The sequence below is a fragment of the Drosophila montana genome, unplaced genomic scaffold (assembly GCF_035044405.1).
Source record: "Drosophila montana isolate Dmon_TW-CO22-7 unplaced genomic scaffold, ASM3504440v1 contig_2496_1, whole genome shotgun sequence".
Classification (NCBI taxonomy): domain Eukaryota; kingdom Metazoa; phylum Arthropoda; class Insecta; order Diptera; family Drosophilidae; genus Drosophila; species Drosophila montana.
Genome location: NW_026997364.1, coordinates 841,269 through 863,889, shown reverse-complemented (window position 1 = coordinate 863,889; position 22,621 = coordinate 841,269). Strand labels below are relative to the sequence as shown.

At 39.5% G+C, this 22,621-nt stretch overlaps 5 protein-coding genes across 5 annotated transcripts in view; 2 read left to right on the top strand and 3 right to left on the bottom strand.

The window, feature by feature from the left end:
• Positions 1–3,516, bottom strand: part of LOC135428709 (uncharacterized) — a 77,432-nt gene extending 73,916 nt beyond the window's left edge. Inside the window, exon 1 of the mRNA XM_064682798.1 lies at positions 3,048–3,516. Within this exon, the coding sequence (XP_064538868.1) occupies positions 3,048–3,153 (106 nt within the window). The 5' untranslated portion in view covers positions 3,154–3,516. The remainder of the gene's footprint in view (positions 1–3,047) is intronic.
• A 610-nt stretch (positions 3,517–4,126) lies between these two features.
• On the top strand, positions 4,127–5,698 carry LOC135428698 (zinc finger protein 93). The gene has a single exon (XM_064682787.1). The coding sequence runs from the start codon at positions 4,257–4,259 to the stop codon at positions 5,622–5,624; it is 1,368 nt and encodes a 455-aa protein (XP_064538857.1). The 5' UTR covers positions 4,127–4,256; the 3' UTR covers positions 5,625–5,698.
• sloth2 (sloth 2) lies at positions 5,643–5,889 on the bottom strand. The gene has a single exon (XM_064682794.1). It carries the CDS (start codon positions 5,887–5,889, stop codon positions 5,695–5,697), a length of 195 nt encoding a protein of 64 aa, XP_064538864.1. The 3' UTR covers positions 5,643–5,694.
• Positions 5,643–6,391, bottom strand: sloth1 (sloth 1). The gene is made up of 2 exons (XM_064682793.1): positions 6,050–6,391; positions 5,643–5,986 (listed from the first exon to the last, which is right to left on the bottom strand). Exons 1-2 carry the CDS (start codon positions 6,201–6,203, stop codon positions 5,892–5,894), a joined length of 249 nt encoding a protein of 82 aa, XP_064538863.1. The 5' UTR covers positions 6,204–6,391; the 3' UTR covers positions 5,643–5,891.
• A 561-nt stretch (positions 6,392–6,952) lies between these two features.
• carmine (AP-3 complex subunit carmine) lies at positions 6,953–8,857 on the top strand. The gene is made up of 6 exons (XM_064682790.1): positions 6,953–7,107; positions 7,205–7,292; positions 7,347–7,672; positions 7,737–7,896; positions 7,965–8,417; positions 8,477–8,857. The coding sequence occupies exons 1-6, from the start codon at positions 7,073–7,075 to the stop codon at positions 8,660–8,662; spliced, it is 1,248 nt and encodes a 415-aa protein (XP_064538860.1). The 5' UTR covers positions 6,953–7,072; the 3' UTR covers positions 8,663–8,857.
• Positions 8,858–22,621: the final 13,764 nt, after the last annotated feature.

Below are 22,621 nucleotides of genomic sequence, written 5' to 3'. Positions count from 1 at the left end.
CTACGATTTTTATAGGGTATTCTGCCATAAAATCGAATGTAATGCCAACTGCTGAATCGAAGATAAATAATCATTTTATTAAATTATTGCAGCCGTCGGACGTGCTGCCTACTTAATGCAATAAACATTTATTTGAATTTTCTAAATCGAAACAGTTTTGTTTATTTGCTCGGACACAAATGTCGATTAAGGCTGACAGATTGTTGCCAATTTATTATGTGTTTATTTTGATAAATTACTTGTGTTAATTTCTTGTGTTTTTTTTTTTTTCATTTTAACTGCAGTTAGGGGAAGCGAAAGAGATAGATAGAAAGAGCGAATGAGGGAGAGAAAGAGTTGGCAACATATTTCCATCAATAGTCGGAATTATATATTTCCAACTCTTTTCCGGTCTCTCTCTCTCTCTCTCTCTCTCTCTCTCTCTCTCTCTCTCTCTCTCTCTCTTTGTCTTCCGCTCTCGCTTTTGCTCTCTCAATCGCTCTCTTTCTCTCTCTCTCATCCCTTCGCTTTCTTTAACTGCACTCAACTCTCTGGCGAGCATTTCAATTGCATGTTCTTCTTTTTGCAGCATTCTTAAACGTTTTAATGCCTCGCCATGGAACTGAAATACATATGTTATTTAAGAAAAGCAGCGAAGTGAATTGAAGAACATGGATTCTTGCTTTTCTGCTCTCTTTTTTCGATTATTTGAAACGTGTGTGTTTCGTCTATGCTCGCACATCTCCTCCGAGGTCCCTTGGCCCGCCTTTAAGACTGTGCTCTGTTGTGCTGTACTGCTCATAATTTACTTGATTAGAAATTAGAATTTCAAACCCATTTAGATAATGCAATAAAAATTAATAAAATTGCTTAAGCTTCGTAGGCATTCGGGCAGGAAATCAATTTAGTACTTATGAAAAAGTTGTTAACAGTTTTCTTTCAGCCTCAGAGCCGCCTTTCGCAATGCCCCGAGCTATTCTAAAGGTAACTGCCAAGTAATTCTGTACAAAGTTGCAAATATTTTCGAGCACTTGCAAAAGTTTGATGTAATTGAACAAATCGAAAGCCACTTTACGTCCCAATCATCATCATCGCCATCTCCATCATCATCGTCATCGTCATCGTCAACAGAAGTGAGCCACAAGATGCCAAAGCCATTGGTCAATCAAGAGTCAGCTTATGCCTTGGTCCAACTCTTTGCCAAATCCCCGGAAAAATACTTTGCCTGAACAGCGAGGGGAGAGGGGAGGAAGAAGGCGTTGAAGTGCCATACAATAACTGAGCAGCTGCAGCGGCGGCGGCGGCGGCGGCACGAGCAAAGTTTCTTCACACTTTTCACAGATTATCTTTATATATGTACTTCCTCTCTCCATTCCCTTAACCCCCCTTTCCCCTCGTTTGCATCTCTTTTGTTGTGCGTTTTGTTGTTGTTCCTGCTTTGTGCTTTTATACGCTGTTTACAGCGGCAGAGTGGAGTAAATTGGTTTTACGCGCTCTAAAGAAACCATACATCAAACTGATTGACTGATTGATGATCAGCGCCAAGTGCAAACCTTAAGAGCTACGAAGCTGAAACTTGTACTAAATTTATCTAATGACTATCTAAGTGCACGCTCAAGCGGGGTTTTTGGTAAATGTCACGCGCAGAAGTGAAATATTCGTGGAAAACGCTTTGATGTATTTATTTTAAGTATTTCATTTGTGATGATCTTTGTGAAACTTCATTTGAGACGTGTTTCATACCTTCAAGGTCAAGAATTGTGGGTCAAGGGTTGAAAAAGTTGAAATTCCGCACTGATGCTCATTTTCAAAGCTCTACATTGTCAAAGAATAAATATGAGATTAAATAATTTTAGAAAAATAACCCACTGCAACATAATAGACGGAAAATGTTTGCACTTTTTTTGAACATTTTGTTATCCTAGGCCCTGGAAATGAGGGATAATGCCAGCACGCATCATATAGTAAAACTAAAAACATTTCAAGATGTGCGCTATATATGATTTTCGCCCAAAAATGGCATCTACCAAATACGTTAAAATATACGCAACGATTGGGAACTAAATTGTTTTGTTTCTTTTGACCAAATCGATTCGGCTGTTTTTCTGGCCAGTTAGTTTAAGGTTCGACTTTTTTTAAAAAATATATAGGAATTCCGGTTACGAAATGGCTTAAGGCCGATTTGCAGCCTTGATTTTTACCAAGATGTTTGGGCTACGGAAAACATTTCAACTGCACGATATACGCTTAATATGGACAAATGGATAATAGATAAATGAAATGGTTGGGACCTAAATAATCTACGCTTTGGGGCTGGATCTGCTCAAAGGTTTCAACTGCTGGGCAACTGATTTGTTTTAAGGTTCGGTTTATAATAGAAAATATATAGGAATTCCAGCCTTGATTTTAGCCAATTTAAAAATTTTTTTTTTATGAAGATAGTCAGGTTGAGGAAGGCCTTGGGCTCGGCTTCTTTACGGACAACATGGTTAAACTAAATTCGCGGCTTAAGCTCGGTTTGCAGCCTTGGCAACAGGACAGAGCATCACGCAGTCGGGTTTTCTAGTTTTTATGTTATTTTGGTCTTGCTGCAGTTCGCCCAGCGCTGCTTCTGTGTCTTTCGCCATTCGCCTTTCGCCTGCCTCCTTTTGCTGCTGCTTTCGCCTTTGTTTGGGGCTGCGTGCAGTTCTTTCGTGCCTGAGCACAAGCAGTGGGTAGTCAGGAGAGAGGAGAGAGGAGAGGGGAGAGAGATATGTGTGTGTGTGTGTGTCTGTGTGTAGTGGGCATGGTCCATGGGCTCTGCTGCATATGTGTATGTTTATACTTATGTTGCGTTCTTTATGTGCAAATATATTTTCTGGGAAATTTTCATATTAATAGAATTTCCCTTAATTTGTTTGCTTGCTGCTGCTGCTGCACAATTTTCACATAAACGCGTGGTTGTTGGAACGGTGAGTGGGGGGAATCTTCCGCAACATATTTTAATTTCTTTAAGCAGTTGAGCCCGTGCAACAGCAGCAGCTGTTGCTGTCATACAATAAATAAAGCATACGCCGTGTTGGACTTACCTTGGGTAAACAAGCAAAGCCGCAGGAGGCAGTGCAGCCAATGGAGTTGCGTGCCGGTAGCGCCAAGGGATTTGTAACGGTATTTGGGCCTGCTGCTCGACGCCATTGATAAGGATTTACATGTTGTGTTGTGCAAAGTTTGAAGTAAACACCCAACACACACTCTAAACACAAACACAAACACAAACACACGTAAACAAAAATGTTAAAAAAAAACTAGAGTTCACTCAATTAACAAAAAAAAGTGTCACTTGTCGCATGAATTTCTTAACTGCGCTTTACAATTAGCTGGGGCAACAATAACTTGTGTCTACTTCTGCATATGGCCAACAGATTGAAATGCGCGCCAAAAACTGTTAACTTTGCCAATAGCCGGGAGCCCTGCGCTGCGACTGGTTCGATGCGTGCGCTGCTGTTGAACGCCTGCATGCAACTGGCTGTGCTGCTAGCAATAGGGCGCGTAAGTGGCTTGGCGCACGAGCCCCAAAAACAATACAAAACCAAAACACGCAGACCAACGGCGACAAATGGAAAAAATACACACAAAATGGCGAAGTTTAAGGCATGTATATGGTAACACTGGCGCTGTTAAATGCGTTTATGCGGCACTGTAAGGTGCAATGTGTGAAATTATTATGCAAAAGCCCTTAACAGTGGGAGCTTGGGCAATTTATTTTCAAATTTGTGTTAATATAAAACAGAGATGACCGTAAAAGCAGCGTACTAAAAGTGTGAATGTTCGGTACGCTATTCGCAAAGCTAAATTAATATCCTAATTTACTAATTTGATCATATTGATAAACCGAAAGCTTAGCGGCAATACATATGTTATGTGCAAGCGATCTAACGGTTACTAAAACTATTTAAATTTGCTTCTTTGTGAACGCAAAATCGCGTCAAAGCGCACGCTATGCGCGAACATGCCTGTTTTCACTGCGATAATAAATAATACTGCAATTACAAAGCTGTAAACACAAAAAGCCATATCGTATAAACATATCTGCTCCAATTGGCAGCCAGTGGGCCGCTGCGGGTGGCAACGCCGTCGGCTTAACAGTAACAGCGACAATACACAACAGTTGTGCCACTGCTGTGACGCAGTTTAACATACACTTTTTGTTTACCATCGTCCAGCGCCTGTCGTCTGCTCCATTTAGCCTTCAGCTCCGGAGGTGCGCACAAGCCCAACCGCTCGCTCGGCTGCTCCCAATGCACACGCTGGCCAACAACAATTGCCTGACATGCCTGCAGAAACTGGACGCTGACGGACAGGTGCCGGCAGCGCATCCCATCGACGCGGAGCTGCAGCGTCTGCTGGTGCAGCAATTGGAATGGCAGCCAACCGAATTGTCCACCGAATGGCTGCCTCAGCAGCTGTGCACGGCCTGCCACCAGCAGCTGTTGAACTGCGAGCTGTTCCAGCGACAGGCGAACGCTTGCCGCACCGAGCTACTGTCCATGCTGCTGCAGCGGACGCGACAGGAAGTGGCCGAGAAAACGGCAAGCGTATTCGAGATTGTGTACGAGGAGCCGGCGCCCGATGAACAGCAGCTGCAGCCGGAGCAGCTGCTCGAAGCGGAGTGCCAGGATAACGCAACGACGCCGCCGCCGCCGGATCCAATTGATGAGCCGGCTATGGAGGAGGAGGTGCAGGTGCAGTCACAGCAGCAGGCCACTCTGGAGCCAGGCACACGACGTCGCAGCAAGGGCGTGAAGAACAGCTTCAAGTGCATCCAGTGCGGGCACAGCTTTGCGCACAGCCTCACGCTCCAGGCGCACGTGCGCAAGGTGCACGAGGGCAGCAAGCGACCGTTCCAGTGCGATCGCTGCGACAAGGCCTACAGCTTCATGGGCGGACTCTACACGCACATCAAGGAGATACACAGCCCCCAGGAGCGTTCGTACCGCTGTGACCAGCCCGGCTGCGAGCGCGTCTACATCAGCTGCATTGCCATGCAGAAGCACAAGCGGCTGAAGCACAGCACGGCCGACGCGCCCGCCCGCAAGTACGTGTGCGAGCAGTGCGGCGCCACGTTCAATCAGACAGCGAATCTCAAGTATCACCGGCGCACCAAGCATCCCACCGCGGACGAGGCGGCGGCCAATGCGCGCGCCAGCGAGCAGCACTTTTGTGATATATGCCAGAAGCACTTTCACTCCCGCTACACTCTCAAGTATCACACCATGCAGCAGCATCAGGGGGCCGGCGATCCGGACGCAGCGGCTGCCGGCGTCACAATGCACGAGTGCCAGGTGTGCGGCCGTCGTTTGGCCAAGCGCTTCATGCTCGTCCAGCACATGCTCATGCACAGCGCCGAGAAGCTGCCGTGCGAGCATTGCGGCCGTCTCTTTGCCCGCAAATTCGAGCTGGAGGCGCACATCCGAGCGGTGCATCTAAAGCTGAAGCCCTTCGGCTGCAAGTATTGCGAGGAGTCGTTCGCCTCGCGCAAAACCCAGCGCCATCACGAGTATATACACACGGGCGAGAAGCCGTATGTGTGTACGGTGTGTGGCCAGGCGTTCCGCCAGCAGACGTGCCTCAAGAACCATGGCCGGGTGCACGAGAAGAACAAGTGAGGCGCGACAGGGCGGGAGTATTTACATAGTTTTTAGTTATATTATATTTGCAAATATATGACACTTAAATCTAACTGTTGGCTTTTGTGTCACCTGTCCATGTGGTTGTCGGTGGCTCCTGCTGATGTCGCTCGCGTTCTATGTACACGGGCAAGTCCTCGAGCGGTTTGTAGTACAGATGCACCGCCTGGGAGCCGGCCATCATGGCCAGCATGGCGCTGCCCAGAAACTTCATGTACTGGCCCCATGAAACGCCCGCGGGCATGCCTAAGCTGTGGCTGTTGCTGCGGGCTGCGGCTGCGCGCGGTGGTGTTGCTGATCCTCCACGTAGTTCTTGGCCTGGCGCCGCTTGAATGTGCGATCTGTGAATTGTACAGAAACAAGTATTAGATCTTTTCAAGGTTTGCACAGCTGCTGGCACCCACAGAAGTTCGTCTCGCCCACGGTCCACTTGATCATGGAGAACTCCAGCGCCGCGCCCAGCACAAAGAAAAGCGGCAGGAATCTGTAGATGCCAAAGCGCCGCTTGCCGGGCCAACTGTCGAGCAGACGTCGCACGGAGCTGCTGTACAGACTCATCCGGCGATTATATAAGCAGGCCGCCTAACGGCTGCCCAGGCAAACTGCCTCGCTTAACACTTGTGTAGTGCGTTAAAGGCAACTAATTTTGGGAGCGCTGCTGATTGCAGCTTAGCTCTTAAACTGCAATTTTAATTTATAAATTAAACCAAAATAAATAATTTCAAAATGCAAGCTGTGTGCTTCAACTGTCAAAATGTTTCGTTAAAACAGCTGTTTGACCAAGTGGCAACATCTGCCACTGGGCAGGGTATTTACATGCTGTTAGTACACAGTGTATTTACATGCTGCTAGTACTTACAAGTTTATGCCCTTCTTTGTGTGGCTTATTGTATTTTAGTAAAGGAGTCTTTATGCTTATTTCAATTACTACATTTAATATTATTTTATCCGCGTATTGTAGCTGCCGCTTAAACAGCTGTTCAACGCAGTGGCAACATCACTGACAGCCGTTACATGCTGTTAGCTCTTGCGTTTAAACACTCTGCTGTTCACAGCAGAGGACAAGCACATTCTGCTAAACTGCCATATTTTTTTATTTTTATTTTTAATGGTATTACTTCTTTCCTACACATTTTGTGCAGCTGATGCATTTTATAATCTTTTTCCATGCATCTTTTCCCGTTCATGCTCTATATGCTGTGCTGCAAAAATGTGGCTGGCAATGCACTGGATTTTGTACATATGTATGTCGCGCACTCTGCTGTCTTGGCACCTTACGTGCCCTGTTAAGTTTAACATTCGCTGTTAGCCTTACGTTACCTTCTACGTTTGTTTAGTATTTCCATTTATTCAACACGTAAACAATTTCATATTTGCAAAAGCGTTTGTTTTAAACATATGCATACATAGTAAACAAAACACAAAATATGATCCACAGCCTGTTCATAGTCAACAGCAGCGGGTAAGCATGGCATAAAAAATGTGGCGTAGAAAGTGCCAGGCCATATGCCAAATTATCGCAGTATATACAATAATTATGTTATTTTATTTTCTTGCAGCGAAGTCTTTCTGGAGAAGCACTGGCGATCGGTTGTCTCGCGCTCCGTTTGCGAATACTTTCTCGATGCACAGCGTGCCGCACCCTACGTAAGTTGCCTGCCACGTTAGCATGCATCATGCTAAGCCTTGTTGTTCTTGCAGGATGTGCCGCCTGTTATTGCCACGCCCCATTATTATCTGATCACCGTGCAGCGGGACAGCGTCTCACTGGTGGCCGCCTGCAAGCAGGAGGTGCCGCCGCTGTTCGTCATCGAATTTCTGCATCGCGTTGTGGACACGTTTCAGGACTATTTTAGCGACTGCTCCGAGTCTGTGATAAAGGATAACTATGTGGTCGTCTATGAGCTGCTCGACGAGATGCTCGACAACGGCTTCCCCCTGTCCACCGAGAGCAACATACTGAAGGAGCTGATCAAGCCGCCAAACATATTGCGCACCATTGCCAACACCGTCACCGGCAAGAGCAAGTGTGTCTCGGTTATCTAAGCATTTCTTTGGAGGATTACATAATTCATGTCCTTCTGCTTGCAGCGTTAGCACCATTCTGCCCGTGGGCCAGCTGTCGGCCATACCCTGGCGTCGCAGCGGCGTCCGCTACACCAACAACGAAGCCTACTTCGATGTCATCGAGGAGGTCGACGCCATCATTGACAAATCCGGCTCCACGGTGTTTGCTGAAATACAGGGACACGTGAGTTGACAAACTAAATATATATATATATAAATATATTGAAACTAACCTGATCTAATCCACATTAGATCGACTGCTGCATCAAGCTGTCCGGCATGCCCGACTTGTCGCTGTCCTTTATGAATCCGCGTCTCTTCGACGACGTCTCGTTTCATCCGTGCGTGCGCTTCAAGCGCTGGGAGGCAGAACGTCTGCTCTCCTTTATACCGCCCGATGGCAATTTTCGGCTCATGTCTTATCACATTAGCTCGCAGTCGGTGGTGGCCATACCCATCTATATACGGCACAATTTTTCAATTAAGACCGGCGAACAGGGTCGCCTCGATTTGACCATTGGGCCACGGAACACGCTCGGCCGCACCGTCGACAAGGTCAAGTTGGAGCTAACAATGCCCAAGTGTGTGCTGAACTGCGTGCTAACGCCCAATCAAGGCAAATACACATTCGATTCGGTGAGCAAAACGCTCTCCTGGGATGTCGGACGCATCGATGTCTCCAAGCTGCCCAACATACGCGGCTCGGTAAGATGAAGCCAGAGTTCATCGAATTGCTGTGAGATTAATGTGAGATTTTATTTTAGGTCTCCATCATGCCCGGCAGCCCAATACTTGATGCCAATCCGTCAATCAATGTGCAATTCCAAATCTCACAGCTGGCCGTCTCCGGGCTGAAGGTGAATCGCCTGGACATGTACGGCGAGAAGTACAAGCCCTTTAAGGGCGTCAAATATCTAACCAAAGCGGGCAAATTCCAGGTGCGCATGTAGCTGCATGCCCCCCACAACACGCCACGCACGGCCCTCTACTCAGCTTTAATTAAGAATAACAAAACAACAAAAACCTAAAGAACTTTAGTGTAATGTTCAACATTTGGTTATATTTGTACTGCTATTTCCATTATTATAGCTATCTACTATTTTATTTTATAAACCATAAAAACTCGTGTGTCTAAAAGCTACAAACTTGTATCCATCCTAAATGTATATATATTCAACTATATGTCTAAAATGTATAAGCTGGCCCTTTTTTGTTATTTTATACACTGTCCATAAAAGAGCTGAGCAGAGTGTTTAGCCTATATATGCTTGTTCAGTGGCAACAGCCGAGTCGATTTGGTCATGTCCGTCTGTCTGTCTCTGTTCAAACTAATCTCTCAGTCTTATAAATGTATATTTGTCGCAAACGGGCGGATCGAACTACTATATAGTATAGCTGCCACAGAAATAATTGGCATAAATGAAGTTCTCATGTGAAGAACTTATTTCTTTCTGAAGATATCAAGATTGTTAATAACAAATATGGCTGGCATAAAAATTAAATATAACCTTTTTTAGTCTTTACACACAAGTTGTTTTCTTTAAAATTGGCTTGTCTGCAGACACATTAAATGAAATACAAGAAATGGCAGAGAGATGAAAGCAAGCAATGAATCGCTTAGCAAATATTTTAATATATATGTATGTAAAAAATAATTTAATAAATATTTAATTAGCTGGCTCAAGCCAAAATCAGCAATAATGAATATATATTTTATAAAACATGACAATTATTCAAATACAAGAAATTGCCAAGAGAATAGAACTCAAAATGGATAGGTGAATGAATGTAATAAAAAATATGAATGAAAATTATGTGTTAAATTTATTTTATTTAGAATCACGTATAATCACGTGTATAATGCTACGTATAAAAATTTTAATTAAGGGCAAGGAACACATAATATAAATATTATTTTCAATAAAAAAAAAAAAAATAATAATAAAAAATTAATCAATAAAGCAAGTATTTTAATTTTATGAAATTATTAAAAAAAATATTTTATTAAATTATTAAAAAAATATTTTATTAAATTCAAAAATATTAAAATTATTTTCAATAATAAAAAATAAAAGATATGCTTATAAAAAATGTTTCTTCTTTTCGGGTAGACGGGGTTTTTTTTCAATAATCTTTTTATTATTATTATTATTTGTTCAGCAAATTGATAATACATTATCAGCACCTCGTATACCCTGTTCGTGGGCATTTTCTTGGATAGAGACATAAACGTGGGCTATACCCTAGCATTAATAATCCAATCTCAACATTAGCAAGGATGCTCAAATAAGCGCCATAAAAAACAGCTCAAGCAACTATATAAAGACGCTGCGGAAATTTGGTGTGTACAGGGTATCTGGCCGTCGGGCACAATTGCTTATCGGCATTTGCCATGATAAATGTCAAAGCGATTGCAACTGAAAAAATGTTTTAATGCAAATTTCAAGTGTTGTCTTTGTGTCTGAGTCTTCTGTGTGTTTGGTGTGTGTGTGTGTTGTGTGTGTGTATGTTGTGCGTCGCCATATTTAAAACTGGCTGCTGAGAATCTTGTTCGCCACTTGACGGGCAAACAAGTTGCAAGTCCGCTGCGGCTGCGGCTGCTCGGACTGTGCCTGGCAACAAACCTTAAAGCCGAAGCCGAAGCCGAAGCCAATAAATTTAAATGAAAATGCAAAACTTGATTTTTGATACCCTGTACCCAATTGAAAATGGTTGAGAAATAGCGGGCATATTGCAGATGTGCATATGTATGCAACAAGTCAAAAAACACAGTTGCAAAGCCATATATTAAATCGCATAATGTATGTCGTATATCGGATATAGTATATCGTATATGGTATATAGTATGTAAATTGTGTATCGTATATCCGAAAAAGTACATCGTATATGGCATATTGTATATATATATTGCGAGGTCATAAATATATATATCGAATATCGGATATCCCAATTTCTATATCGTTTATAGTATATCGTATATAGTATATCGGATATCGGATAAAGTATACATATTGCGAAGTCATATAGTACTTTTGGGATATCCTAAGTCTTTTATCGTATATAGTTTATCGTATATCGGATATAGTATATCGTATATGGTATATTGTATATGTATTGTGGGATCATATAGCATATATCATATATCTGATATCCTAATTCCTATATCGTAAATCCAATATCGTAAATCGTATATCGGATATAGTATATCGCATATGGCTTATTGTATGTATATTCCGGGGTCATATAATGAATATCTTTTATAGTATATTGTTTGAACATTATCATCTATCTGTCGGCATGTTCTTCCCATCGAATGTAGATTCTCGTATATCGTACACAGTACGAAATGGTACTATTTATTTTCAATAACATATAGGAATACATTCTAAGATTAAATGGATAAAACGTTTTGTGTGTGTTTTATCCTAGGTACGCATGGAAGACGGTTGAACTTATTTCACAGACGCTCGAAGCTGATTACAGGGTATCTCCTGGTCGGACACTCGCGCCTAGTGCACTCTTGTCTCGCGTCTTCTTTTTCCTTTTGCCAACCAGGCAATTCGCAGCGCATACACATAATGTATATATAGCTATGCATATAGATTTCGCTGTACACATATTTTTATATACTGATACACTTGTATATACCCTATATACCCTTGCATTTTTGTTGGCTGCGGCAACCGGTTCTGGTCCGGCTCTTGGCTTCGGGTCTAGCTTGGGCCGCGCTGGCGTGCAACGGTAGCCAACAAGCGCCACCAGCGCGTAGGATACGCCTCTGAGCAAACCCAAAGCTAGACATGTTATACACACCCAGCACACACACACACAAACACACACACACACACACACACACTCACACCACCCAACACAGCGCGAACACTTTGCTTAACTTGGCCAAAATTGCTGGCGTGGGAAACGTTTTGGCTCTGGTCCAAGCAGGCGCAACAAGCTGCATGTGGCATGCCACATGCTGCGGCTGGGCTCTGGCCAGCCTGCCCCATGCGCCCCAGCTCCACAGCAGCTCATTAGCCGCCCGCCCAATTGGGCCAAGTTTGTTGCATAAGTCTTTCGTTTAGTTCACATGAAATTTTGCACATTCTTTTTTGTTTTCCTCTTAAAAAATTCTACAAAAATGTTAATTGCACTTGCCAACAATTCAGTTTTGCTCTGGTAATTGATATCGGTTGATGCCATTTGACGCAGTTATTAATATTTATAAAGATTCCGTTCCATACAGCTCCCAAGCCCCAACGACCCGCAGCAATTATCCCAAAGTGTTGAGATAATTGTGTGTGAAAATAAAATACAGCAGAGAGAAGACAAATAACTGAAGAAAAAAAGTGTTGAATAGTCATTACTCAAATGACAGAGGGTGGGAGCGAGGGGGGAGGAGTGGGAGAGGGAGGGGAGTGAGAGATAGAGATAGAGATAGAAAGGGAGTGGGAGAGAAAAGAGGGAGGAGAGCGAGAGGTCGAGAGAAAAGAGAGAGGAGAGAGAGGAGAGATAGACTGAGAGCAGAGAAATGTGAGCGAGAAGAGAGAGAGTGAGAGAGGGGGGGGGGGGGGGCTGGAGGGGTACTCGACTTATTTACACATAACAATTGCAGAATTTAATGGATAAACTGGTTTGAGCTTCAAAACTCGCCGTAGACATTTGCAGCTTCAAGTTTTAATCAACTTTAAACTAAAAAAAAAAAAAACTCTTCTTAAACTTGCGACATTCTCAAGAAGAACAGTTTAAGTTTTAAGTTAAAAGTTTAAGCAGAGTAGTTGCTTGGCAATTGGACACAGAACTTTTTATGATTTAGAGCCTTTTAACTAAAGATCCGATTTAAACAAGTATTTAAACAGGTTTTATATATACAAACTCTGTTGACTCACGCCGAAAAATACACACACACACACACACATCCTGCGGCTATGCTGCTTCTTTCCTAGGCCCCACACTATCTATGGGGAGAGCATTATTGTGTAATTACTTAAATAAGGCATGCTTAAGTGTGTGCATACCAAGGCCCAAGACTGTAACTATAAAACTAAGTTTATACTGGCATACAAAAATTATAATAAAATAAACAACAAGTAAGAAGTTCTAGTCGGGAGGTCCCGACTAGGGGATACCCTGAACCCTCTTCTTCCAACAAGCGATAGGCATAAAATGAAAGATACTTGATATATATGTATATATACTATTCTAGAAGCTACATGTCAAGTTTGGCGACTCTAGCTCTTATTATTTACCAAAATTTTTATCGATAACTTGGGAACGGGGCAATATCGGAAACAAACTCGATCTGCGCGGGGACTAGGAGGACCTACAGCTAAAATTTCAAATTTCTGTAGCTCTTATAGGTTCTGAGATCCTTGCGTTCATCAATACGGACAGACGGACGAACAGGCAGACGGACATGGCTAAATCGACTCGGCTATTGATGCTGATCAAGAATATATATATACTTTATGGGGTCAAAGATGCTTCCCTCTGCCTGTTGCATACATTTGCACAATACATAATACCCTTTTTACCCATTTTTAATGGGTTCAGGGTATAAAAAAATATGCTATTTAAAATTCCCTTTCCTATGCTATCTAAGCCAAATTAATATTATCTTCCTTTTATAAAGGCGCCCATCTAAGAATCCGAGTTTGAAAAGTCTATCAGTTAGATTTCTGGACTTAAAACAAAGACTAAATTACATTTTTATAGCTATTAAAGAAGATTCTATCATTGGGGAAATAATTGAAAAATATAAGAAAATTGTTCTTAAAAAGAAACTAGAAAATCAAAACGTGTGAGCACAGACTTTTCGTAGGCAGCGTTTCGCTGACAGGCAGATCAGATTGCATATGCACATTTTTTTTTTTTGGCTAGTTAGCTTGTTAACGCCTGTCAGGCCCCACAACCCAAACCCCTGACTCCGACCCAGCCCCAGCCCCAGTCCCCGACCCAGCCCCAGTCCCAGTCCAAGACCCCGCCCCGCCCATTGAAATCGTTCCAGTTTTGCAATTGTGCTGAACAAACTGAAAACTAAACACTCGGCCGTGTGCTAAGTGCTTCTCACTAAATGCAAGTGCATGCATTGGACATGCCACGCCCCATTGCCTATTGACACCCCACCCCCAGCCCCAGCCCCAGCCCCTTGGGCAGCGCCCGCCGTCAAACTGCAGATACCTGCATATTGCTAATAGATAAATATGCTTCGATTATCTGAGGACTTGGGCGTGGCTTGAATGCTCTTCCATTTTAAAATAATAATAAAAATTAATAAATAAATAATACACAAATATTAAAAAAGAATACATAAATATTAAATAAATAGAAAATAGTTAATAAATAATACATAAATAAGATATAAATACGAGAGCATAAAATAATTTAATAACTTGAATTATTAAATTCAAAATTAATGCAAATTAATTATTTGAATATATTAAAACAATATTTTAATTGTAATTGTTCTTCCAGAATTTGTTGGATGCTTAAAAAAGGATTCTTATAAATATTTAAAAAAATAATATGACATTTCAAAGATCGAATTTCAGCTCATGGAACAAGAAAGATTCAAGTTCTCACATATTTTACGGAAAAAATAAAAATTCTTTAACTAGAAAACAGCGCAAAGTCTTGTAAAGAGAATTAGAAACTATTAAAAATGCCTTTTTAAAATATATATTTAATATAATTTATGCTGGTTTTGGCGACCCTTGAATTTTGTAATATTATTAAAGATTTAAATTTATTTTCGATTTTATATAATTTTTATTAAAATTTATTTTAATTTTTTACTATATTTTAATTCTTGCATGAAAAACTTTTCGTTCTTCCCCAAGATATCTATTGAAATTTTGTCTATATCGGTGCAAGCATATCATAAAAATATATATGTACATCAATCGATATCTGAATACAACTGCTGATTATAGAAGATATATGTTAATCTTGTTCTCCTGCGACTAAACTATGAAACAAAACAGATGTTCTCTCTCTGAACCAGTCCGAACCTGAGCACAAGACTGACCATATCGGACTACTATATCATATAGCTAAAGGAGCTATGAAAAGAATAGGTGCATAGTCAAAGCTAAACTCATTTCTATCTTTTCATCAAGATAATCTTGATCAAGTTGGAACATACGAGCTGCAGTCCTACCTGTAGAGCCCTAAAGTAAAGCACTTGGCAGCTATATGCCTGCAAGAGTATTTAATCTTCGGCGTCCTTAAGATAGGTTTTCTTTTTATATATATAAATATCTATTTCAATCTTATCTATTTTAATCTATGATAACTAGAATTTGGTCAAAGCTGATCACATTGTTAATTGACTGCGCTTTGGTAGGGTATTCAAAATCAACAAAGCAAGCGACAACACGAATTTGTCATTAGCAGCAAGGCATCGCCTTATTGTTGTTGTTGTTGTTGTTGTGTTTGTTTGCATGTTTCTTTTTCTGTTTCTATATCAGCTTTTTCTCTCACTGTATGCACAGTGAGTCGTGCAATTGCATTTGTTTTCAATTATAATTTATGCAACTTGTTCGCTGCACTGTGCAAATGTTTGAGCTGCAAATTGTTGTCGTTGTTGTTGTTGTTGTCGAGTTGCGAAAGTTAAACACGAGGCAACAAATTGCGAGCGTCAGTTCTGCTTGAAAGGCAAAACCGAAGCCAAAATTGTAACTGCAGCTGAAACTTGAGTCCGTTGCCCAAAATCCAAAGTCTAATAAGCGTCTGGACAGCTAATTAGAAACGCTGATTGTGCCTCAAACACATACACACACACACACACACACAGAGAGAGACACACACAGAGACACACGCGTGCGCCGACACAAACGTGGGGCACACACGAGCGTGGACAACGGACATCCACACACGCTGAATTGCAGCGACAGACGCTGCCGACGCCTCGTGTGCTGGGCTTTTGATACCCTATAAACATGGCATAGATACATATGTGTGGGCATCTCAGCTATAAAGTCAACTAAGCGACGAATGGGGGGACAAATGCAGTTCAAGTTTGCGTCACATTTAAAAACAAATAAAATATTTTAATAAATATAGATAACTCCTCATGAATATTCTATTAGACTCTATATAGACTGAATAGACCGAGTTAACTATTGTTAATGTGCATTTCACTGGCAAGCGTGGAAAATTCGTGGAAAGCGGTCTAACTTTTCTGCCTACCATTCGTTTTTCGGGTAATCGCAATGGTAAAACTCAAATTGACGTTCGATTTTTCACCGAATTTAAAAATCCACGCTAAAAAGTAAATTAAATAAATAAAAATGGAAAATAATAAATTAAATCAAATTAAAGCGTAAGCTGTGCTTTTACCGGTCTTGTCGCCTTTTCGTTGCTTATAATTCTCAACTGGGTTTAGCTTGGAACTGAGTTAAAGGCCTTGCAGATCTAAAAACAATAGCAAAGTTTGCTGATAGAACTTGGTCATAATAATCAACATTGATACAGTTAATGATAAAAAGGTGAATAATATCAAATAATAATGATTATATCAGGTCTACAAGTCCTCTCTAATTAAAGTGCGGCGGATGCTTTAAAGCTTCCAGCATTAGAGTTATAAAATCTGTCCATTTACCGGTCGTACATATGACAGAAAATACTTGGTCAGCATTAACAAAAGTTGTTTGAAATATGCACGCGTATGCAATGTTATCGAAACGCAGAACATCTCATTTTCCACAGCCCGATGTTTACCTTACCAAGCAAAAACGATTGAAGGTGCTCAACTAGAAGATACCCTGCAGAGCTGACAAAACAGAGAGACAGACAGATACGATCTTTAAGCAACAAATTTTTCAGTTGCGCTTTTCTCTTGCTATGGGCGCAACCATTCTAAAATAACTTCGGTGCTTAAAGTCCGATCGTTGTGAAATTTGATGCACTTAAATATGGCATACACGAGTGTGCATATACAAAAGCGCAAGGCTATGCCTCTGATAAGGAGTTATCTTTCTTAATTTTGATTTTTAATACTAAGAAAATTGACTATTGGATCTGTATATTGTGGATCTGAGTATGCTCTACGAGGATCTTCATACTGAATTTGTTTGTAGCTCAGTTTGTTGAAGCTGTTATAAGCTCCGAGCTAAGGCCAACAAAACCATATCAGAAAATCGATTTATATCGATTGCATGGAAACGATTATTTTCAATAGGCTTCAGGATTTCAAGTCTCTAACCCTTAAATTATATCTAAGATTGAGGCGTAAATACACACGGATGCGCAGAGATCGACCGGGATTCTGATGCTGACCAGGAATATATATAATATATAAGCTCGGAGACGTCTCCTTCCGTCCGTTACAAACAATATAATATGTCTAAGTCTCTCCTTAATCGAACCAATCTGTTTTGGGGGAGATAAAACCGATTTCTGGTTACGAGCCCGTTCGGTTGATTTCAGATTCGCCTTTACTCTAATATATATATCCAAATATTTTCAAATATAGTTAATATTTAACCGCATAATTGACCCACAAAAAGGGCAACTAGCAGTCGGACAATCGCGTCTTGTACTCTGCCCATTCAAGGGGCTGTTGGACGAGCTCATTAAAAATGATTGAAACTTCCGCAAGAAGATTCGGAGACGACATAGCTAAATAGCCAAATGGGCCTAGATATATAAGCATAGACGGATCGCTCATATCAGGCGCATATATACATATGTTTTTCCAAATAGCTTCAAATTGAGTTTTTGCAAATATTGTGAGCTCTGTCTGTACGGGGCCTTTGTTTTAAAGAGGTTGTCGCACAGGGCACTTTAAATAGAATTAACGGAGGGCGGCGGGGGGTGCGATTTGTGGGGGAGTTGCCAATGTCCCCCCCCCCCCCCCCCACAAAACCCACTCGATACTGACTCACTTTAGCTGCGAGTGCGCATTACGCGAATGTCACACATTAAACTAAACAAAAAAATGTCCAAACTATAAACAAAAAAGCACCAAAAAAACTTCAGACACACTCGTGGAGAACATGAGGATTTGCATACAAAGTCAACGGCTGGCGATAAACATTTGCCGAATATCGATAACAAGATAGAACACTTCACTTTTTTTTCGGTGTCGAAGATTAAATACCCTCGCAAAAGGCTCAGCTACTTGGCATGGATCATAATTCCAATTGCCTTAAAGATATCTTGAAGCGCACACAGAAGCTAACACACATCAAATGCACTCTGCACGTGCAAGCGGCACTTTTCCTTTCTTGCTTGTAATTCGCAACGAGTTATAGCTTTGGCACGTTTGATCGATTCGTAGCTGTTGCAGCTGGGATGTATTTGAAATCGAATGGGCAAGCTGCTCTTGTATTGTTATATTGGTTATTAAATTATACATAAATACTATATAATATAATAATGTAGGTATTTAAATATCTCGAATATATACTCTATGCTCTACGCAGTCGGGCATGCTAGCCTGCGGGAGCTGTGCACCTAAAAATATCCAACGAAACTTGAGTGTATGCAAAGGTGTGAAGCAGGGGAAGGGGCCTTGGCCAAAGGGGCCTTAGGTTGGGCTTTAGCCCATCGATAACTGCGCTATGCTAATGAATGTGTTTAGAATGGATTGATCTAGTTTTTTTGTAATTTGATAAAATTCATGATAACGCAAACAAATACTTGTCGCCTGACCAAGTGTACAGAAAAAGAGCGAGCAAAAGGCAGCGTGACAAGCGAGCTTAAATTTAATTACCATTATTTAAATGATTTATTATCAGAAACCAAAAAAAAAAAAGATTAACACTAATTTATGGAGCTGAGAAAATATTCATACATTTACATAGGTAAATATAACAAAATTAATACTTGCTGCCTCAAATTATTATCATTGTTATAACTTTTAATATTATTAATATTTTCATTGATAATATTATTCCAATTTTCATTATTTTTAGCTGGATTTGGTGACCTCGACCAAACAAATAATTAATATTTATTATTAATATTTTGTGAAAGATGAAGAAATCTCGTACAAGACAAAATATTGATCTAGATTTGTACTACAATTATTTCAATGTGCAATAAAAGGGACAAAAAACGATTAAAACAAAAGAAAAATCGTTGTTATAAGAAAAAAAAAAAAAGCGCAGACAATATACTTATATAGATCATTTTGCTTTTAGATGCTTAAATTACAATTTACTTTAATACTTTTCAGTTTTAATTCGGATTGAATGCCGAAATTATATTGCAAGAGTACACAATTAGTTTGCGTAATAAAAGTGATTTCTTTGAGTATCGTTCGGGACGAAATCCTGACAAATATTTGAAATTAAATTTAGAAAAAAATCCATTCAACAAAAACAGAAAAAAAAAAGAGGAGTCTGTCCTCGACGAGGCACGGAAACAGATTGCAGAGCCCCCTTTGATGTAACATGAATCGTAGAGAAGCCAATGTTAACTTTTAAGGGGTATGTTAAACGTTACATAGAAATGATAGATAGGCGATGCACGTGCGATAGTTGGCTTAGTTTGGTGTTTTTCGTGACACGAATGACAAATAGTCGCCAAATATAATAAACATATACATATAATACATATTATGCATATTCTAAATATTGTACATAATATACATATTATACATATTATAAATATTAATCATATTGAACATATTACACATATTATACATTTTATACATATTGTACATATTATACATTTTGTAAATATTATTTATAAACATACTATACATATATGTACATATTATGCATATTATACATATTGTACATATTGTACATATTGTACATATTGTACATATTGTACATTTTATACATATACATATTATACATATTATACATATTATGCATATTATACATATTATACATATTATGGATATTATACATATTATACATATTGTACATATTGTACATATTGTACATTTTGTAAATATTATTTATAAACATACTATACATATATGTACATATTATGCATATTATACATATTGTACATATTGTACATATTGTACATATTGTACATATTGTACATATTGTACATATTGTACATATTGTACATATTGTACATATTGTACATGTTGTACATATTGTACATATTATACATTTTATACATATACATATTATACATATTGTACATATTGTACATATTAAACATATTGTACATATTGTACATATTGTACATGTTGTACATATTGTACATATTGTACATTTTATACATATATGTACATATTATACATATAATACATATTACACATATTATACATATTATACATATGTATTATACATATTATACATATGTATTATACATATTATACATATGTATTATACATATTATACATATTATACATATTATACATATTATACATATTATACATATTATACATATTATGGATATTATACATATTATGGATATTATACATATTATGGATATTATACATATTGTACATATTATACATATTATACATACTATACATATTAGACATATGCATATTGAACTAACTTTTCGAAAATTCGAAAACTTCATTGTTGGATGTGCAAAACGTAGCCCACTGCAGATCGCAATAAGAATGAGAAAATGTGTGTTATTTTATTTGGGCTTCAGCGTCATATAATAGTTAGGACACAAAGTGCTTTCAAGTGACAGATAAATACAATGATCATGGACTTGGGAACCCGTTGTTAAAGGTTTTTGAAATTTTGAAATGACAGCAACAACAAATTGGAATGGACAAGAGCTGGACAAGAGCTGCAGTCTGCGGGAAGCTGGGATCGAATCGAAGCCACAGCGACAAGTTTTGTTTACATTTCACAGCCGTATCACAAAAACATAAAAAAACACAATAAACAAAAAAGAAAGAAAGAAAAAAAAAAGACAATAACAATAAATCTGACAGCGAACAAGCGAATGACAAAGACAAAAGTCGAGCCCACAAAAAAAGAAAAGGAACAATTGGAAAGCGAGCGCAAAAAAAAACGTTTGTTTGTTGACTTTAAATAAATAAATTGTGTCTAAATTTAAGCATAGACCCCACACACACACGCACACACACACACACACACACACAGAGAGAGAGCTATCATATTATGCAATTGACGGCCACCAGAGGCATCCAATGATCCATGCTGTTTCGCATTTATGCAACACGTTTAGCGTTTTTTTTTTTGCCAATTTGTTGGGATTGAATTAAAATTACAATTTATTTGACATTTTGCGCGGCATTTGTTTGATTCGAATTAACCTTTCGCAATGACGCAATGCCATTCAAGGTCATTCAAAGTACTTAAAAGCATTTGCACACATAAATTCAAATGATTTTTGGTTGGCTTAAAGCTGACTGGAGACCTCTTGAAGCAGGAACACTTGATGTTTTCTCAATTTCTTCTTTGTTTCGCATTCGTAAACGTTTCACCGTTGCGGCTCCTTTGAGCAGCCCTCCTCCTTCTTTCGCATCCTCAAAGCTTATACTGACAGCGCTGCTTTTGAGATTGTCAAGTTTTTCTTTTTATTTTCTCATCTTAGCCCACGCGATAGCTTTTGATTTTTAATTTATTTCTCTTTAGTTACGCATTCTTAAACGTTTCATCTTTGCTGCAAATAGTTTGCTTTTTGTTGCATCTAATTATGTGAATAAACGTTGTGCTAAAAGCATTGTAATTGAGCTTGAGAAGACACTTTTGTAATTTTCTTTTATAATTTTTTTTGGTTTTTCTCGATTTCTCTTTGTGCCGTATCCTTAACCGTTCAGCCAGCCTCGCTTAGCTTAAGTAGATCAATTCAACTTTTGCATAGGCAATATTTATGGATATTTGTTTTGCAATACTCGTCTTACGCACACACTAGTAATGCTCGTAAATTGCTAAACTCGCGTGCGATTCTCACATTCCAATTGCAATGTCTGACTTGATGTTGACCCTAACTTGCGTCCACCACCGCCACCCAAGCCCTCTGCAGTTGGTTGTGTGCGTTCCGAGTTCCGTAACCCACTTGTATTTCGCTTGTCTTGTGTCGTAATATTTATTTATTTATTTATTTATTGAGGGCACGCCTGGACAATTGCAGCGTTTAATTCAATTTGATATGCTAATTTGCTTGAACAATCGCCAAAGACGACACACACCAAGCAGATGCAATCCCATCTGGGTACGGGAGGGGCGCTTCGGCATGCTTAGCTGCTAGTTTCCATTGGACGTTATCTCAGATGCAATGCACGCGGTATCAGGTTGATTAGCCAATTGCCACACTTTCTATTCTTTTCGTCATGCTTGGCAAATCGTATACCCTACACGCACAGGGTATTTACATTTCGTCACTTGATGTGTAACTTGGCAAATAATGCAAGTAGACTTGCAGCGCTTCACATGCTTGAGCATTACCCGGCGCAAAAAATACTTCATTTTAATTCACTTCGGTGATAAATGTGATAAATGTGTTCGTAGTGAATGGGACTAAGAACAAAAGAGCATTACTAACCAGTTTTCGATTATTTTCCAATTTGGGTATTGAATTATTCAAATTCCCAAACTCATGAATTAACAACTGAGGCTTAAACGATGGGAACTGGTTCATTGTTAATTATTTTTCACATAAAAATTAACTTTCGCAATGTAAACATGAACAATTAACATTAAAAATTAACATAACTATAGCATTAACATTGTCATGAGCACTGACATTAACAGTGTTACGATAACAGAGAAAAGAAACAAGCATTCTGTTAGCTTACAGACGCACTTGAAAATCTCAAGCAATGTCATATCTTTGCTACTATCAAATGTATTAATTCAAATATGCTTACCAAATTGTTTAACCCTAAGTAAACCGCAAAAAGAAATTGTTCCCAAACGATGGGAACTGGTTCATTATTAACTACTTTTCACATAAAAATGAAGAATACAAATTTACAGTGAAAATTAACATTAAGAAATAACTTGACTATAACA

Bases quoted from the DNA above. Each gene is read 5' to 3' on its own strand.
- carmine (XM_064682790.1), top strand. From the start codon at position 7,073: ATGATCCACAGCCTGTTCATAGTCAACAGCAGCGG. The intron at 7,293-7,346 runs GTAAGTTGCCTG...TTGTTCTTGCAG, and splicing joins CACAGCGTGCCGCACCCTAC to GATGTGCCGCCTGTTATTGC. The intron at 7,673-7,736 runs GTGTGTCTCGGT...TTCTGCTTGCAG, and splicing joins ACCGTCACCGGCAAGAGCAA to CGTTAGCACCATTCTGCCCG.
- sloth2 (XM_064682794.1), bottom strand. From the start codon at position 5,889: ATGCCCGCGGGCGTTTCATGGGGCCAGTACATGAAGTTTCTGGGCAGC.
- sloth1 (XM_064682793.1), bottom strand. From the start codon at position 6,203: ATGAGTCTGTACAGCAGCTCCGTGCGACGTCTGCTCGACAGTTGGCCC. The intron at 5,987-6,049 runs GTGGGTGCCAGC...TACAATTCACAG, and splicing joins CGTGGGCGAGACGAACTTCT to ATCGCACATTCAAGCGGCGC.
- LOC135428698 (XM_064682787.1), top strand. From the start codon at position 4,257: ATGCACACGCTGGCCAACAACAATTGCCTGACATGCCTGCAGAAACTG.